The sequence below is a fragment of the Drosophila novamexicana genome, unplaced genomic scaffold (genome assembly GCF_003285875.2).
Source record: "Drosophila novamexicana strain 15010-1031.04,08,12 unplaced genomic scaffold, DnovRS2.1 tig00001089-arrow-arrow-pilon, whole genome shotgun sequence".
Taxonomy (NCBI): Eukaryota; Metazoa; Arthropoda; class Insecta; order Diptera; family Drosophilidae; genus Drosophila; species Drosophila novamexicana.
In genome coordinates, this window is record NW_020824841.1 from 111,158 (window position 1) to 130,771 (window position 19,614).

The 19,614-nt window shown below is 42.8% G+C and overlaps 3 protein-coding genes across 3 annotated transcripts; 1 reads left to right on the forward strand and 2 right to left on the reverse strand.

Moving 5' to 3' along the window:
* Window positions 1–289: 289 nt before the first annotated feature.
* LOC115766332 (protein sisterless A) lies at window positions 290–1,073 on the reverse strand. The gene has a single exon (XM_030710223.1). The coding sequence runs from the start codon at window positions 1,056–1,058 to the stop codon at window positions 459–461; it is 600 nt and encodes a 199-aa protein (XP_030566083.1). The 5' UTR covers window positions 1,059–1,073; the 3' UTR covers window positions 290–458.
* Window positions 1,074–6,608: 5,535 nt separating this feature from the next.
* LOC115766273 (protein BUD31 homolog) lies at window positions 6,609–7,937 on the reverse strand. The gene is made up of 2 exons (XM_030710138.1): window positions 7,770–7,937; window positions 6,609–7,702 (listed from the first exon to the last, which is right to left on the reverse strand). Exons 1-2 carry the CDS (start codon window positions 7,861–7,863, stop codon window positions 7,362–7,364), a joined length of 435 nt encoding a protein of 144 aa, XP_030565998.1. The 5' UTR covers window positions 7,864–7,937; the 3' UTR covers window positions 6,609–7,361.
* Window positions 7,938–8,013: 76 nt separating this feature from the next.
* On the forward strand, window positions 8,014–19,179 carry LOC115766272 (receptor-mediated endocytosis protein 6 homolog). The gene is made up of 7 exons (XM_030710137.1): window positions 8,014–8,292; window positions 11,373–11,536; window positions 11,629–11,775; window positions 12,740–16,419; window positions 17,049–17,885; window positions 17,951–18,047; window positions 18,122–19,179. The coding sequence occupies exons 2-7, from the start codon at window positions 11,390–11,392 to the stop codon at window positions 18,260–18,262; spliced, it is 5,049 nt and encodes a 1,682-aa protein (XP_030565997.1). The 5' UTR covers window positions 8,014–8,292; window positions 11,373–11,389; the 3' UTR covers window positions 18,263–19,179.
* Window positions 19,180–19,614: the final 435 nt, after the last annotated feature.

A 19,614-nucleotide genomic window follows, 5' to 3' on the forward strand; every position in this document is an offset into this window, starting at 1 on the left:
AATCGATATAAAAAAAGGCGCAAGGCATACCCCTAATAAAGTCATGCATAGAAACTGTGAAATAATCAATTCGTTTTTTTTTTAGTATTTTTCTGATCATGTTTATTCGATAACAATAAAAAAATATATTAAATAATACGATAACTTGTCTTAGCCAATATCTTACATCTTAACCGATTTTTTTTTAAATATTTTCTTGATATAATTCATTAGAAAACAATAAAAAAAATGTTAATAATACGTTAACTTTTCTTAGCCTTTATCTTACATCTTAACCGATTAAAAAAAAATATTCTTCTGATATTATTTATTAGAAAACAAGAAAAAATATTAATAATACGTTAACTTTTCTTAGCTTATCCCTCTGTCTCTGTCTCTCGCTCACTATCTCTGTCGCGCTTTCGCTCACTCTTTGTACAACTTAAAATTAGTGTAATGTAGTACGCCAGCGGCTGGGATCAATGGTCCATTGTCGTTATCGCTGCACCACAGCGGTCCACGCCGAAGTTTTGACGCATTCGCTCCAGGGCAACTTGACTGAAGCCGCGGGCCATTAGCTGCGCCTCCGCCTGGGCGATCACCTCGCGCATGTAGTCCAGGGCGCCGGCGCTCTCCGTCAGTTGGCTGCAGACGAACTTGTGCCGGAAACGCAGCTTCGCCTTCTTGATCTTGTTGTTGTAGCGCGACTTGCGGCAGGATTCGGCGCGCTGGCGCTGTGCGTCGCGACTATTGGGCACGGTCTGGGTCTGCGCCTGGATCTGGCACTGGGCGCGGGTCTGTGTCGTGGCTGCCATTGTTGTGTTCTGTGCTTTGGTTGGTGCCGCACGCCGCTCAACCACAATGGGATTCTCGATGAGCATTTGGTCCACATAGCGCTGCTCCTCGTCGGCATAGTGGGACTTCAGATGCTGCAACTCCACGGCGACCAGCTCGTCAATTTGCTCCGGCTTATTGCCAGGCAATGCCGGTAGCTTAGTTGGATGCACACTGATGCCATGTGTTGGATAGTGGCCCAGCTGTGTATAAAATTTGTGTAGATAAAGATTGCTCTGTTCCATAGTCAGTTGTTTGGTTTACTGATCGCCTTTAGCTGTTGATCTGCTTGCCCCGAAATCAGAACTGCAATTGCTGGCGACCACTTGTCGGCGCGCTGCTTTTATAGGCCACCGCAACAGCGCACGCTCCGCCCCGGTCAGGTCAACCCGACAGCCTGCACGGCATTTGCAGCCATTATGAATTAACTGGTGACCATTTTATGATCACTTGTGCCGCGACCACATGCAATGCAATGCTTACCTGTGCAAGTACCTGACTCAAGAGTGACCCAGGAAAGGGCCACGTAAACAAACGGATTAGCGTGCGAGTTGTTTGTGACTTTCTTGACCTCATCTGGCATCAGGTGCTAACTATTTTGTTTCCGATTTAACTATTGAATGATGCGCGACTTTAAATCAACCGACACTATGCGATAATATTATATATTCATTTTAAAATAATACATAAAATAATTTTAAAGGAATAGATTCGACTTTTCTTGAAAAAATCGGACGTTAAGGAATTCAAATAAATGCTATTAAGGAATACAAATATTTCACTTAAATAACCTTCATTAATATTCTTAAATAAAAATAATAGAGATTATATATATATATATATATATATATATATATATATATATATTTATATACATATATATATATGTGTGTGATTATTATTGTTATTAAACTTTATAAATCGAGTATACAATTTAACTTAATATAGGAAGATTATATATTTCTTAAAAATAACCTGACACATATGCGATTTAATTACTAAATTAATTATTAATATTTTATTTGAATAAACCCTATAAATCTAATAAGTAAATAAATATAAAAGAAAATATATGATTTCTGATACATATGAGATCCAAAATAGTTTTATATAGCCATATTTGATCGTTATTACCTTTATTTATCCAATACAATACTTTATACAAAAAAAAAGATCAGATTTTTCTTGAAAAATAGATTCTTAGATTCGCCAGATTGAGGAGTAGAAGTGAGGCACATCTAGAAGCAATATAAGGAAAATTCGGCGCGGCGAATACTGTGCTATTCCTTACAACTATTTGATATAGCAATCATATATAGCTTAGAATCATAGTAAAGCATTTCAACGTCAAGTTATTTTGAGAAAGTGACTATTGCATACACGACTTAATTTTCGACCGATCAATGGCAGCTATATGATATAGTTTTTCAATCCGATCGACTCCGACAAAGTATGTGCTGCCGGAGACAAAAAAACGAACAGACTGTCGTCAACTTTATCAACTGTTAATGCTGTTCAAAGATATGTTTGTTTTATGAGGTGGAAGTCTGAACTCGGGTCGTAACTAAAATTGAACAACCTCCACATTGGTATAATGAAAAGGGGTTATCCTTACGATGCCAACCAATGAATATTTTTTCAAATTGAATAATTAGGAAGACACTCGTTCGACCATTAATAAATAAAAATAAAAAGCAGGTATATATTGGTATACTTGGTTAAATTAACTAACTAGATTTTTTATGGATCTAAGCCTGGCTGATTCTGAGCAAGAATATTTGAGCTCGGAGATATACTTTTCGACTAATCGCCTTAGCTATATCATATAGTGGAAATATACGAGAAGCATAGTGAAAGTAATAAATTCCGAGTTTGGTTTGGATATCTTAATAAACAAAGAACTTTTCCATACAAGAACTTACTTTTTGACCGATCGTTCCTATGACAGCCGTATGATATAGTAGTCTGATCCGGTCGATTCCGACATATTTACTGCCTGCTACAAAAAGACGGACTTTGCAAAGTTCCAAGAGGAAAGATATATGGACGGACGATCAGGCGGACATGACTATATCAACTCGGCTGTGGATGTTGATCTAGAAAATATATACCTTATGGGATCGGAGCTGTGCATGTCTACACCTTCTTCTAACACCCTACAATAGGGTATAATAATGAATTTATAAAGATCAGGCTATTCGGCTCAGATGTGGCAAATGTTAATAAAGTATCTGCGTGAAAAAGTACATATTTAGATTAGTGCGCATATACACCATTATCTGGAAACTATATATGTCTGTGTAAAGTGAGATTTTGTTGTTCTATTGTAACCCAAACAGCGTGATCTGACAGCATTAAGATAAGAGCACAATCGAAGTTGGAAATCGACTGAGCAAACAGTTTTGGCCAACACGACGCCAAGTTCAAGAGCGGCTTATCGGGCTGTCAATGTGGGAGAGGAGCTAAGCAACTGGCATTTACATTCGCACAGTGATAATGGGAAAATCGTGGTGGGCGGGGGGAGGCGATTGCGATAAGCGCTGTGCCATAAACCAATCAAGAAGCGTCTGAGCCGGCGCCTGTTTTGGGCTGCGGGGCGGCGTACCTGTGGACGGGGCTTAACCTGACTGCGGTCTCACATCCTATGGCTGTTAAAGTGCTGCATGTGGCAGCCGTGGCACTGGTGGCAGGTAGCCATTTTGAGTTGATAGATTGGCCCGTCCCGACGATTTGTCAGGCCAGTGCTGGCCGGGTTGGCGGACATGTTGCTGCCTGTTGCGGCAGTTCACGTAGTGCACGTAGGTAAAAGCCGGGCAATGGGCACAACAATTAAATTAAGTGCCTCTGGTCCGACAATAACAAAATCTCTGCACAAAAAACCCAATAATATGTGACAGTGGACTCAATTTGTTGCATTACTGTACACCAGGGCGAAACAAACAACAATAACAAAAATATTTTGCTTTTAATGGAAACGTTTTTGGCCGGACATACACATATGTATATAAATATATATATGCATACATAATATATTGTTAGCAAAACATGAGGAAAAGTTTGGCCTTTAATTGAGTTTAATCTTCTTCCTTTTTTTGTTTGGCCAGCATTTTATAACAATTTAAAACTTTATTTATATGTGCTTTTCCCAAGGCATTTAAAGCAATTTAGCCATCTTTAATATGATTATATATTTATTTATGTATATGACAGCCAGCAGTAGAAGACTTTTAAATAAATAAATTTCTAACAATTCCGAACAAATTTCTGGCAAGTTTTTATGATAGGAGAAAACTTTTAAAAAATAAATTCCCAACAAATTTCGGGCAATATTTTAACCAGCTTTAAGTTCTGATATTTATTCGATACTCGTTAATATTTTGCTTATGATACGACAGTCATATTTATAGCTGAGCACCTGCACGCCGAATATTAAATACCCTTGCACAAAACTTGAGTTTCGTCTGATCCCATATAATCCTATATGAGCCATACAATAGAAGGAAAGCTGAATATTATACAGTTTTTTTTCGAGATATCTTGAAAACATAATAGCTTGCCATAAAAAAACTACGTTTTAAACCGATTTCTTCTATAGAGTTTTGGCCCACATTTCAGCATAAGCATGCTAACACTGGTAAATGCCAAGTTTAGTCGAGATATCTATTAGAATTAAAGAGTATTTCGTGCTTGAACTAAATTCTGAATCGCGCATTCCTAAGGCAGCGACGTGATATATACATACATATGATATAAAGTTAGAACAGAAATCGGTAGATAGCTTTATGGACGCGACAATTGATACTGTTAAAGAATGTGAATATACTATTAAGGGTCTAAAAAGCCGTCTCTCTGGGGATCAAAAACATCTCCTTCTTGGCGTTACAGATTTCGTGACAAAATAGTAATAGCATCTATAAGGGTAGAAATAGAGTAGATGTCTATCAAGGATGAATACGTTTTCTTTTTTTTTACGAAACACGCGTTGTTTGGCTTTAATGTTCAACGCATGCCGAATCCGATTACCACTTCATTAACTTTTGGAGGCGCCACTCGGGTCATTAACGATACAATTTTAACGAGCTGCCCGATTTCAATGTGCCAAAGATTCTTATTCCAGAAAATGTTTTTAGCAATTTTAACTCGCACAGTGCCTGGTTGAGCATCCTTCAAACTTATGCATGTACTTGACAATATATATGTTGTTGTTATATGGCCGAGAGAATAAAAATCGTTCCCATTGTCTGTCGCTAGAAGGAAGCAGTAAGTCCGAAAATAAATAAACCACCCCCGTTTTGGGGCAGAGACTGAGATGAGCTCTGTCAGCAACAGATCCCAAAAATTCCAACCAGTATTATATTACAAATCGACGCAAAATGTTATGATAGAAAATGAGATTCTATTTCCAGCTGGCTGCTAAATGAGAGTAGAAGAAAAAAAGTCTGCTCATAAGTATAATTAAAAAACCATTTATAATCATTTTGTCGAATCCTCTGACCCAGCCAGAAGCCAAGCATAGAAACCAGCTTTCTCCTGCCCGCAGCCAAGCCAGCTGCCACTTGAAGTCCAGCCAAGTCCGGCGCTGACAATTTCCGACTGTGGGCGCCCAAAAAAAAAAAAGCTGAACAAAAACATGCAGGACCCATAAATACGCACATAAAGCGACAGGGTCCATGCTCCATTCTCTGGGAAGAAGCCCACAACGCCAATGCCATTGAGTTTGAATTATGTCAGCGCAGTAATAAATTGCTCAGGGCATTAAATTAAAATATACGATACGTGTGTGTGTGTGTTTGTACATGCAATTTTTGTGGCGCAACTAGAACGTGAACCCACACGTACAAGCACACACACACACACGCACACACACGCGCACGCACACATGAGTGGGGAGGCGGCAATGGACGCCCAATAGGATTTGTGGCGAGAATTTACTACAAAATGGCAAACATGTATCGCTTATACATATACATATACATATACATATATATATATATATATATATATATATATATGTATATATATATTAGTGGGTATGGAAATAAAATAGGATTTTGAGGCATTCATTCGAGCCTTGACAACTCTTTTTTTCCCTTTTTTTTGTTAAAAATATATAACACAGTCTGGCAGGACACCCAACAGCATGATGTTTAGCAATGTGGGCGGAAATGCCATCAAGGTGAGCATTTAAATAACTGTGCGGTTTTTAAATTACGATTATTGTTTAGTTGCTTCCCTAAAATGCACAGAAAATGGACTCTAGTATGCCAGTTTAAATGTTTTTATATTACTTAAGGCTTGCAATTCTCAACAAGTTATAGCATTTGCAAAGGCGACAAAGCATTTGCAATCCTAGAGTCGATGGAAATATCTGCTGGTTATAGTTGGTTATGACTGCTTGTTTTTTGTTTGTTTATTTCATTTTTATATATAAGTAGATATTTTATATTAGTATAATATTGGTACTTGTTCTTGAAAGTTTCATTAAAACCAATTGTCATTATTAGTTTTATTTATATTACTTAAAATGTACATTTCTAGAATCGCCATGAGGTTCTTATCCCCAACGGGCAGCCGGGGTTTGAATTGCAGCCAAAGTATGATCTTAGGCAAAGGTCATAGTATCCAGAGCCATTTAAAAGGTAAGATTGATACTTATAGAAAATGTATATACAAAGTATTTGTTACATTTAGTATATATATTTTGTACATGCGTATATGCAAAACATTTGTTACATTTATTTTGATATATTTTTAACTTCATCTGACTATCTTACCTATTTTAAATATTTTTATAAAAAGTTATTTATGTATACAGAAATGCTATGATTTTCCCTGACCACAAATCTCTTAATACTCTAGTTTGAATAGTGCGAAACAAAGGCAAAATATTCGATAGAAATCCAAGCACAGAGTTCTCTTTTATTAGCCGGAATACATTTATCACATTCGTATAGCTAACTTCTTTTATTACATTCGTGCACATAAAACCTGGCAAGCTTTGTATAAAATAAATTCGAGTGTGATATATGGGAGTCACACGCCAAATTTGGCAAGCGCCCCTATAATTTGGGGTAACTATACAAATACATAAAATGCGTTTAACGAGCTGCTAGTGATACCAGAAGATAATGTAGACTTAATATGTAAAAAACTGGTGTGTTTGGACTTTCCAACTTGAATTTACATTAGAAAAATGACAAACTCTTAAATGTAAACATAAAACATCCATATTTAATTGTTTTTTGGTCCTGCTTATTTGTGAATATTTGTCTCTTTAAAAATGGTAGCAAAAAAAGTAGAATATGCCTACACGACGTAATTATACTATATATAAAGTGGATAAACAATTGTCGTTGTACAATATGATTCTGTAGCATAAGAAGAACACATTTTTGTTATATTCTTGAGCGGAATTTTAGAGTATTTACATAAAGTGTCACTCGATGCATCGTCAAGTGGAACCCAGATTAATATTAAAATCAAACATATTTCTATAAGTCGTTAAGCTACTTATATATAAAAAAAAAAAAACATTGTATTTGTATTGATTAGCCGGAGCAGCCGCGACAGCCGCAGTGGACGCATTCCACAATGCGGCCCTCCTCCAGCTTAGACTTAGGCACGCGGCAAATGCAATTGGTGCCAAAGTTCGTGTCGCGTGTTTGGATGCATCGCAGGCAACATAGATTCTCATAGCCGGACTTCTTCCATTTGGCTATTAAATTGGAGTCGGCAATTTTCTCCTTCAAACAGTAGTCGTACAGCTCGCGGCTGATGGCCTTGCGGCGGTAGAACAAGTCGTAGATGTAGCGTGTCTTCTGGTGGTGTATTTTGAAGATGGGCCACAGCGATTCTGTGATGCGTTTGCCCTCATGTGGTTCGGTCTCGGCTGCAAATATCCAAATGCTTTATATGCGGCCACATGTAGTAAGCGGGCATTTGGCATTTTAACATACCCTCGCGCATTTTTTGTTCCAGCTCCTCTAGCGTCGGTTCGATTAGCTCCCAGCCATCTGGTGGTGGTTTACGACTGCGACGGACTTTTGGCATTTCTTTTTTTTTTATATTTTTTATTTTTTTTAACAAAGTGAAGTAACTTAATATGCTACAAAACTAAAACTAAGCGCAAAACAGCTGTCGATGCCCAAATCTAGTCTAGTGTTGCAAAACACTCGCATTACAAGCAAGCATAGCACTGATTGTCAGAGCTGTAGCGAACATTCACATCGATAGCTGCACAGAGTATCGATAACAAGCTGTAGTTTATTTTTCATTTCAGTGTATATGTAATCGTAGAAGTAATGAGTTGATTGTTTTTGTTATTTCTATTTGACCGACGCGTGTGATTGCTATTGTACTGTTTTTTCTTTTTGTTTTTGTTAATGTTATTTACCTAATTTGTTCTGCTTTGCATTTATTAATTGTTAACAAAATAAAACAAAGCATCATTTAAACGAAGCCACAACAGCACAGCCAAAAGTAAGCAAACCCCAAAAAGTCAGACGCACTCGAAAAAGATATCTGTTGTGTGTGGTTGTAGTTGTGTGCATGTGAATGTGAATGTAATATGCAGCAGCAGCAGGCAGCAGCAGCCAGCAGCCAGCCAGCCCACAGTAAATCGCATTGGCAAACAACTTCAGCGCCAGCGCAGCTTCACACGCGCTATAAGACAGTTGTTTAATTGCCATCGACTGCGTAGGCGGGCACCTCGTTTTGTCTCTCATGCGCCGTGACAGTAAATACTAAATAATTACACGATCAAATAACAACTTTAAGAAAAAATTTAGGTGTGTTAACGTGTTGTGTGTGGCTGTGTGCGCCTTTTAATGCAAGACACTTTTCTCAATACATACAAACATAGATATGTATGTATGCATGCATGCGTGCGTTTTATTATAATTAGCTTGTTATGACGTCGCTGGCTCACAGTGATTGTATTTGTTGTAACGCATCGCTTTCATTCATAAGTCGTTGGCTTTCTTTACGGCAAGGCACAAGACATTAGCAGTAACAACAACAGCAGCAACAACAACAAGAACAACAACAACAAGAACAACAACAACAAAACAAAGAAGCACTTGGCCTTCGCCTAATGCGCGCTCTTGCTCGCTCGGTCGCGCATTCTGTTTCTTCTTGTGTGCTTCTCTCCCTTGCCCGCCCGTCACCGATTGCTACTGCATTTCCCATTCATTTGGCGATTGGCGTGTATGCTTTGGTTGTCATTCGTATTCGTTGTATTCAGTGCATGGTACGTGAAATAACAAATTTAAGCGCGCGCACTCACACATTTACAAAGAGAGATCGCCAGCCCCCAATCTGTTGGCACATTTAAACGCCCCCTTGACGGGATGTCTGTGTCGGAGTGTGTCTGTCTCTGTATGTGTGTTTGTATGTGTGTGTGTGTGTAATGAGCGCATTAAATCTGTATTGTTTTGTTTTTTGTTTCACATTCCTCATTTTTGCTATTTTCCGCAATTTGCACACACATACACATACACACACACACACACACACACACTCTATTGTTGAATTTGAGCAGCTCCACTTGCAGCGCATTCCATGAGCCGAGTCACCTCTCGCCGGTTACCTGCCAATTGGTCATGGCGTTTATCTAATTTGTCATGTTTGTGCAAAGCACTGCTAAGACTTGAAGTCGACCTAACGTAGCTTCGCATATCGATAAGATAGTCGGGAAGTCATGTGTGTACTTACCATAGTTAAAAAAAAGTACCACTAATTATACCTTAATATGATTACACTAACTAGATGGGTTAGTGCATTATATTTTCGGTCTTCTTAATAGCATTCGAATAATAACATACATATGTATTAAAATATGGGTGCACATCTTATATCGCAAAAGTTTGGCTTTGATATCCACACATTAACGTGAAAGATGGTTGGAAAACTCTTGTATGCTACTTGTAATATCCTCAGCATGACACTGCACAATTCATGTCACTTACGTGGTCAAATCGGTGGTCTAATGCATCGTATAGTTTATTAATGCTTTCCCATAGTCGTGCCATTGAGAATCAGATGTTTTGCACACCTCATTCACAGGAGCAGCTATTAATTGCCTTTCTCACATACAGCTCACAATAGTACTAATACTTAGTACTTTGTGGCAGCACCTGCATCTCGCTTACAGCATCTTTCACATGCTTGTCACATGTTTTTTTTTTTTATCAATCAAAGCTCTGGGTTCCCAGATATTAATGGCCCATTTAATTGCTTAACAAAGATGCTTAGTATTTATACCCTGAACCCATAAAAACGGGGTAAAAAGGGTATAATGTTTTTGTGAACATGTGAAAAGAAAGCATCTCTGATCCCATACATTATATATATTCTTGATCAGCCTCAATAGCCAAGCCCGTATGTCTACACTCAAGGATCTCAGAGCCTGCAAGAGCTAGAGACCTGATATGTTGAACGTAGGTCCTGCTAATGCTCACGCAGTGCGAGTATGTCCGATAATCGAAGCCGTTTCCAAGCAATCCATGAAAAGCGTTGTCGTAATGCTGTCTTTTGAGCAAATCTCGCGGTTTAACCGTCACCAAATTTGTGAAGGAAAGCTTCTCAAATAGTATATATATATATATATATATATATATATATATCAAGTATCTTTCATTTTATAGCCATCGTCACCCCCGCCCGCGTCCCTTGGCACCCCAACAAGTGTGGAAGAGGGTTCAGGGGAACTCCCGACTAGAGCCTTTTGCTTGTTTTATTCTGTTTGAACGCCGCAAATATCGTATTTCGAATTCAAAGTAAAATTATAAAAAATGTATATGAAGTTAAATTTATATTCCAAAATGGAGCATGCATGAATTTTAGATGCGCAATGCTGTGAAATCCAAACAGGTTGATAAGCTTTGGCAATAGCTCGCTTTGCACGAGCTAATGCTGTTCAGCTACATTAGCTTTATTGTATATATATGTATTATCAGTACATGTATTTATCAGATGAATGTAACTGACGCGTAGCCCTGTCAAATAGCAAATGCGCGTTAATTGCCGGACAAATAGTTATTGACTTGAATATGGGAAGCAGCAGGGAAAGTTGCGATACAACAATTCAACCTTATACTTCTTAAATCCGAATTATTGTACTACTCATACGCACATGTACATACATGTTCATGTACATGTTAATCGAATAAGTCATGCACTATAATTTAAAACGCAGAACAACCTTGAAGAACTGAAAGAAAATGTCGGAAAGGGAAGCGTTCGAAATTCGATAAGCAAAAATAGAATTCTGTCAAAGCTCCATGCAGCTGCAACAATTTCCATGTATTCCAATCAGTTCCAACATTTATCAATATCGAATATTTCCCTTCAATAGTTGTATAATATAAATAATGCATTCAATTGAACAGCAATAAGAAAAAATATACTTTAAAAAAGAGCTCGAGAATAAATAACGGATTACTCTTTTGGAAAATTATGAATGAGAAGCGTAAAAAAAAATGGTAGACATTATAAAATGAATAATATAGGAATTTCAACGTGAATTAAATGAAATAATGTTCTGTTCTCTTTTCTTACAGTCAGCTAGGGCCTCACCATGGAGCCCACAGCTGCCGGCAATCTGCTGGAGATCATGGATCTGGCACGCACCCTGCGCCAGGAGCAGCTCTTCATTCAGCACGAGCAGGCGGCCTTTGCCCAGCTCACCGGTGCCCTGGAGACCAATGCGGCGACAATAACAAAGGTTCGCACCCATATTTACATATTAACGATGTCACGTCGCATTGCTCTTTATTTAATTAACATCTCCGCCCTGTTTTATCTCCCCTCATTTAGCTGGCGTACATCTGCGCTCAACAAAGACAAAACCTGCATGATCTGCTGCTGGCCAGAACGGATCATGATCCGCTTCTCTGTTGCCGACGTGCCAGCGCCTACGACAATGCCCCATTTATGGATGCCAAACAGGTGTTGCCCTACGAGGTGGGTAACGCAAAACGAAATATATGTGTTCATATTCATATATACGATATATATCCATGTATCATGTAAATATCAGTTGGCTTGGGCGCATGCAAATCCAGACAACAAAGAACATTTTCCGATGCGAATAGAGGAAACATTCATTTAGATACAGATTTGCCCTTGTACGCGTAGTCGTTATATTTCCGGAAGCTATTTAGTTCAAATATAATGTATGTCGGTAACTTTAAGGCGTAAATTGTAGTCGGCAGTTATCAGCAACTCATGTGACTTAATCGAACCTACATATTGGCTATTTAGTCTGACGTTAATATTAACCATCAGTTAATTGGCCCATTGTAATGCTTGTGGAGCAAACGAAGGGAATGAAATAGGTTAGCTGGTAATAAGTCGAGAAAATAGTTCATTAGTGGCCAGTCTTGACGCTGGGCTGGTGTCCTTATCATCATCTGCTTCTCGGAACTCGAACTCAAACTCTAAATATCGCGCTTAGTGTGCCGACACTTTATTACTCAATCGAATAATTGGGAACTGTCATCAAATCTAAACAAAAGAAAGAAAGAAAAATCAATTTCTTTACTGTGTCGCATTATTATTGATTTTCTCATTGTGAATAATAAGAAATTAAACATGTATAAAAATTGAATATTTCTGCTGAAATTACCAGCTACTTCTCGCTCGTTAGTCCGACGCTCAGGGAGCTAAGCCACGCTGGCTCATGACGTCACGCTTGCAGACGTATATTTGCTGTTCTTTAAAACCCATTCCGCCGTATTTTCCAAAACAACATCTTAGTGCTCAGTTTCAACACACCTTAACGCCTTATCGTTGTTTAGGCGTTAATCACCAATAAGTCGGGACAAACTCTTTTATATATGTATAATATATATAGATAGAGATAGTGTAAAATGTGATGATTTGTGTTTGTAACCAGTTTTGTGTCTCTCGCTATCTCGCACTCTAGCACGCTCTTGCCTATGAGGATCTGTTCAACTATTTGTACAACGCGCCATATTTGCTGGCCCTGTCGCTGGCCACAGCGGATCGTCTGTCGCTGCTGGCGCCGGCGCAGCTGGGTCAGATCGTGAATACGATTGCAACAGGTCTCTATGGGAATGCGATCAACACAAAGGATGTGGAGCTGCTGCTTAAGCTACTGCGGGAGCTGATCGAGCTGCAGCTGCTGAGCAGCGAGCAGCCGCGTCGTCTGCTGCGTACAAATGGCAGCGCCTTTGCGCGTCTCTATCAGCGGCTGGTGGAGTCGCTCTTCTCGGCGCGTATCTTTCTGACGGCTGCGCTGCATGATCCGCTGATGGCGGTGCTGAGCGAGCACGAGGTGCTGCTCGATGTGGATCCACACAAGCTGCTGCAGAGCTTTACGGCGCGCGAGCGTCAGCGTCGCTTTGGCGAGGATGAAGGCAGTGCGGACTATCAGCGGAATGTGGCGCGCTTCCATGCGGATACCCTGGGCAAGTTGCACGGCCATGCACAGGCATTTGTGCGCTGCTTGCAACAGAGCTGGGCGCTCTTTCCCAGCTCGCTGCGCTGGCTGCTTCAGACGCTCGGCCAGCAGCTGCGTCAGACGCAACGCTACAGCGACTATGAGATACGTCAATTGCTCGCGGATCTGGTCTTCACACACTTTATTTGCCCGGCCATCGTCAGCGCCGACCTGCTAGGCATCATAGATGTTAACGTGGGCGAACAGATGCGACACAATCTCAACCAGATTGTGCAGCTGTTACAGCGCCTGGCGCTAAGCGATGAGCCCAGCGAGCTCACCCAGCTGATGGAGCTGTTGCTGCTGGGCCAGACGGGCGAGGATGTGGTGGCTATTCTTCCACAACAGAGCGACTTTGACCGCGCCCAGCTTGCCATCAATCAGCGCGAGCTGCAGCAATTCGCCGACTTCTTTCGCCTGCTCGCTGCACGCGACGAATACGATGTGTCCGCCGAGGAGCGGCAGCGGCTGCAGCGTATCCTGTTGCGCATACCCAAGTCGGGAACACAGTTAAGTACAGCAGCGTCTTCCATGCCCGCCGCCGATGCGCTCACGTCCGAAAAGAATGGTAAACGCTCGAACAAGGGACTCATGCGGCTTGGCAAGGCCACCAAAAAGAAGCTGGCCAAAGGCATGAGTTTTAGCACCACCAACAACCACAACAATAACAGCAGCAGCGGCACCCACGCCCCAGAGCTGGGCAATGGCAGCACGGCAAATGGACAATCTTCTGGGGCCAACGGAGATCTGGAGCAGTGCTCCTCCTCACACAGCGGCAGCAACACCAGCCTCAGCTCCTGTGGAGGCACCACCAATGGAGCAGCTGGGGCAACTGCAGCTGCAACTGTTGCGGCCGGGCCAACTCTACCAGATGCTGCTGCAGACGCTGCGGACGGGGATGAGCCGGTGCTGATGTTTAGCATTTATAATGCGGCTTCCAAGAGCAAACTAAAGCCTCTGACCGAGGAGGATTTGCTGAAGATGAACTGCATCGGGCAGGATATTGTGCCGGCAGCTGTTGCTGCCGCAGCTGCATCCTCCAATGCAGACGATGCTAGCAGCTTGGAGGCGATGCGTCGACCCCAGGACGACGCCTCAATTGCCAACTCGGACAATCTGGAGGCGATCAGCGAAGCGGCACATTCCGTAAATCATTCGGTGGCCAGCTCACTGGATCTGGAGGAGCAGCAGGAGCGCGATGTGCACGATGCCGAAAACGATGACAATCTGTCGGACATGGTATCCGCCAATGTGTCCGGCCGTGGCACGCCCAACATTAGTGGCCGGGACACGCCCTCGTCTCAAGTAACCGATGGCGATGGCGCCGGCGGCGAGCTGGCTCATCATGCGGCACGCCCGACGCCACAGATGCAAAAGATGCTGCTATCGAAGGCGCGCTCCGACATCGAGGACAAGTTCTGCAAGTTCGAGCTGAAGAAGTTCGAGGGCGATGAGAATGTGAGCATCATTTCGGATACCTGGTCGACGGATGTACTGGCTAGCGATTCGGAGAACACGCTGGATACTACCATTGAGCGAGAGCGGGACAGAGACAGGGAGCGCGAACGAAACTTTTCCACACCCCTGATACCATCCGCTGTGGTGCTGCCCGGCGACAATAACAACTTTGTGGTGGAGGCGCTCGCACGAGCCGCTGCTCCGGCGCTGGACGCCTCCGATCAGCGTTCTGAGTCCAATTGGAGCACCGATGTGCTGGCCAGCGATTCCGAGAAGCTGGCCGAGATCGATACGGACGATAATGCGAGCATAACAGCCAAATCTGATACTGCCGCCCCACTGGCGCCAGCTGTCAACCTCGATGATGGCGATCAGACGCCCGGCAGCAGTGGCGACGGCGACGCGGATGGAGATGCGGACGCCGACGGTAATGGCAATGCTGGCAGTGCCAGCGAGCGCAGCCAAGAGGACTCCGCTTTCTTCGATGCGGTCAACTCGTACGACGATGCGCATCATTATCATGCGGCTTCGTCGCTAGCGCGCAGCTCTGTACGCACCAGCTACCATGGCCTGGGCAGCGATAGTGCCGACAGTAGCTTCCAGCAGCAGTACAAATGCAGCGCAGCGGAGGGCAGGAAGAGCACCCCACTCATGGGTACCGCCTGCATGCGGCGCCAGACTTCGGCCGAGAGCAGCATTTCCAATCAGAGCCTCAATCTGGAGGAGCCGACGTCCACCAAACAGCTGCAGCTGCAGCAGCAGCAACAAGAAAAACAGCAGCACCACCATCATCATCACCACCATCACCATCATCATCACCACAAGAAGAAGAAGCAACAGCAGCAGCAGCTACTGCACGCAGCATCCAGCAATCAGCATGATCTGATCGACTTCAGTGACTACAGCGAGGACAAGGAGGATCCGCCCGGTTTAGTGCAGCAGCTGCTGGACAGGTTTGGTGACGACCAACATTTGCGCGGCGGTGTGCAGCATCGTCGCATTTCCATGGAACAACGCACGGCCAGCGTAGATGGGCGACGCAATGGCATACTGGCCGGCGGCGGTGAGCGCCGGCATCAGAGTCTCAATTATGAGAATCACGAGATCATGCTGCATGCCATGTTGCCCGCTGAAGCCAAAACGGACGATGATAAGCAGCAGGAGCAGGAGCTGCAGTTGCTTTGCGCCCAGGCACAGCAGCTGCAGCTGCACGATGATCCGCCCGACTCTGCCGCCAGCCAGTCCAAACCCAGCAAGGCCACTGGCGCCATACCAAAGAGCATCAGCTTCGATGCCAGCGCGGACAAGGAGAAGCATCGCGCCGGGCAGCGGGATCAACGCGAGCAGAGTGCTGGCATTCTCAATAAACTGAAGCAAGGCATCTTCAAGAATCGGCGCGGCAACAACAGCAAGTCGTCTTCCTCGTCAGCCAGCCAGCGCTTGGCCAGCGGCAGCACCGGCAACAAAAGCAGCCACAGCGGCGGCATCAACGATCAAAATCGCACCGTCAGCTTTGATCCGGGCGCTGCCTGCGTCAGCTACGGCGCCCACTACTGTGATAGCAGCGAAGACATTCTGGCCAAATACAGGCGCAAGGTCAGCAGCTCCAGCGAGGCCACCAATTCCGACTCCGCGGGCAATGGCCACTGTCTGCCCTCGGCGCACGGCCAAGCCATAAACGGCGGGTAAGTGTGCCTGGCAGCTCTTTCTTCCATATTTGGTTGGAGTAATCATCTGGCTAAAGAGTTTGCTGAGCTCGAGCTCATCAGGACAAATAGACCGATTCGCTCGCAGGGGCCTTCTCTCTCTCTCTCTCTCTCTCTCTCTCTCTCTCTCTTTCTCTCTCTCTTTCGTTCTCTCCCGTTTGTGAGATTCCCTTTACATTAATATTACCATTACCAAGTGGACAATCGAGGAATAGCTCATCTGTAGTCTTCATTCCAAAGTTGGTCACTTTAGCTCTAAAATTGTAGAATCGATCGATTTCAGCGATTTCTTAATCCAAACACTATCATTCGCGAGTATTCCCGAGTTATATTCCAAGTCTCAAGTCCCTAACTTAAGCCGAAAAATGGCATTGATGAGGAACACTTCGTGATCAAGTGTAAACATTAAGGAACTTGCAAAAAATTGTCAAATTGTGTTTGGTCCGTATTAAAAGATCGCATTGTTAATGCTTGCAAGGCAGATAAAGTGTAACGTTTGCCATGAAGACAGAGTTTTAAGGTGTTGGTTAAGCATGTGGAAAAGTCTCTCTCTCTTACTTTTTCCTGTCCGTTTTATATTACAATCTCACTCCAACGTTCTCTTTTAGAAAATTACCTGGCGTGGTGTTCAGCAGTGTTAAACAGAAGCTGCGCACGGTCCTTTCCAAGACTGATTTGCACAGCGGCGATTTCCGGCAGACAACGTTGCGCCCGCTGGATGCGACGCCTCTGCAAACGTACCTCCAGATCCAGCTGGCGCAGTGCACCAGTCTGCAGCGTTTACCACAGATCTCGTATGTGTCGGAGGCGCTGCGCTGTTTGGCGCAACTTGAGCGGCCGCAGCATGCCCAGCTGCTGCTGGAACTCCAGCATGATATGCAGCGCAGGCAGAGCTATCTGCAGTACCTGCTTGTACATCGACAGCAGCTCCTGTTGCGCGCCGAGCAGCTGGAGCAGCTCGAAGAGCGACTGCGTGGCGAGGCGCGCAGCTGCCAGCGCTGCCTGCTGCAGTCGCTGGTGCGTTTGTATTTGGGACGGCAGCAGGCGAAGCTGCAGGCCTTCCAAGCCGAGTTCGCGTTGCTCAGCGTTAGCGACGAACGGCTGGAGCTGATCGAGGAGTTTGTCGAGGGTCTCCTGCAGGAATTGCGCGAGGGCGGCCTCCAGGACGACTGGCAGCGAGAAGCAGCACGCGTGGCCATTGAGCGACTGCTGCTGGAGCAAATATACGAGCAGGTGATGTTTCCCAACGAGGATGCTGACGTGTCCAGAGACGGTGTGCTCGCGGCGCACATTGGCAAGCTGCAGCGGTTTGTGCATCCGGCGCATCCAGCGCTCTGCATTGCCCAGGAGTATCTGGGCGAGGCACCCTGGACATTTGCCCAACAGCAGCTGTGCCACATGGCCGCCTACAAGACGCCGCGCGAGAAGTTGAACTGCATTATCAAGTGAGTGGAACGAATAAAAACGAATCTCAAAGCGACTGCATCATATTCAATTCCTCCTTCCACAGCTGCATCTCCTGCATTATGAGCCTGCTGCGTATGTCCAGCTGCCGTGTGCCTGCCGCCGACGATGTCCTGCCCGTGCTCATCTATGTGGTCATAATGGTAAGTGGCCAAGTGTGCCAGTCGCCAGTCGCTGCAGCTACAATCAACTTCCACTCTTTCTATCCATATGCCAGGCTAATCCACCCTATCTGCTCTCTACCGTGGAGTATATTAGCTGCTTCCTGGGCAAGAAGCTCGACGGCGAGGATGAGTTCTATTGGACGCTTTTCGGTTCCGTAGTCAAGTTTATCAAGACCATGGACTACCTAGACTAAATCAGTCTTCGCCGAAGTCGTTAGATCAAGTTGTTATATATATTCAGATATTTGTTTAGTATGATATAGTTAAGTATGGCTTCGTATCGAGTTCCGGTTTATGTGTTTCTATGTTCTTTTCTTGGTGTCCAGGCGGCGATTGATATATATCTACTTTCTATACAAATAGATGATATACATACATATATGTAATTGTCGCACACGAATATATATATATATATATACAAGTACATGACAAGTACATATATGTATAAAATTGTTATGAATATTGAAATCAAAGGCAGCTATAAAAAGATAAGCTACAGGCGGCAACTGCTCAGCAATTTCAACTATTTTTCGATGGCCGCATTATATATTTGTATACCCGTACATACTTAGTAGGTACATGATGTAGCCATTGTACACACATGCATACATAAATACATATACTTAGCTACATACATATTATAAGCATGCAAGTAACATGAAAATCAACTTAATATTCCTTATTGTGTAACACAAAATAAAAACTTAAAACAACCAAAATAATACAAGAGAAGTGTCAACTCTTTTAATTGAAAATATAATGTAAAGAAGTCTCTTTGTGCTAAACAATCTATGAAAATGATACATTTCTATTGTGGCACATCTTATATATCGTATTTCAAATATTTGCAAATTCTTTTAAAATTACATTTGGTAATTGGAATTCGTATTTTGAAACAAACTAAATTAATCCTTTAAAATTTGAGCAAACTTTGCAAAAATATAGTTAAATAATTTTTGAAAACGTTATTGGACTATAAACCAAGCCAAATCTTCAAAACATGCCTTTATGTACTCAAGAAACTCCATAGCATAGATTGTAACCCAAAAATAATGTAATTGAAAGCACTATTGAAAATCGATTGTAGTTACCAGTGTATGTCCATAAAGGTAGATCATTCCAAGAGCGAAATTAATATACCCGAGATATTTTAATTATTATAATTTGTTACTTTCACTCGGTCCGATCTTGGAAAGATATAAGCTTTTTACTCAAGGCAAGGCATAATAATATGCGTTGTGTATTCTCTCTTATACCAACTGCAATTAAAGAAGCCTTTTGCCCTTCTATGCGATTCTCGCGAATTCAAGCTAAACCTTTTTCTTTTTTTCTTTAATTTTCTATAATCTTATAATTTACTCTCTTGCAGGCCATCTCTCTGGCTGACTTTCTCTCTCGCTCTAATAGATGCCTATACTATTACACACCGTTCCTTTTGATATGAATTTTCGGGTAAGTGCATATTTACATATATATTTATATATCAATAGAAATATATGTACGTATGTAGAGGAAATTCAGACTTGGTCGCGAGCTATCTCCAAAT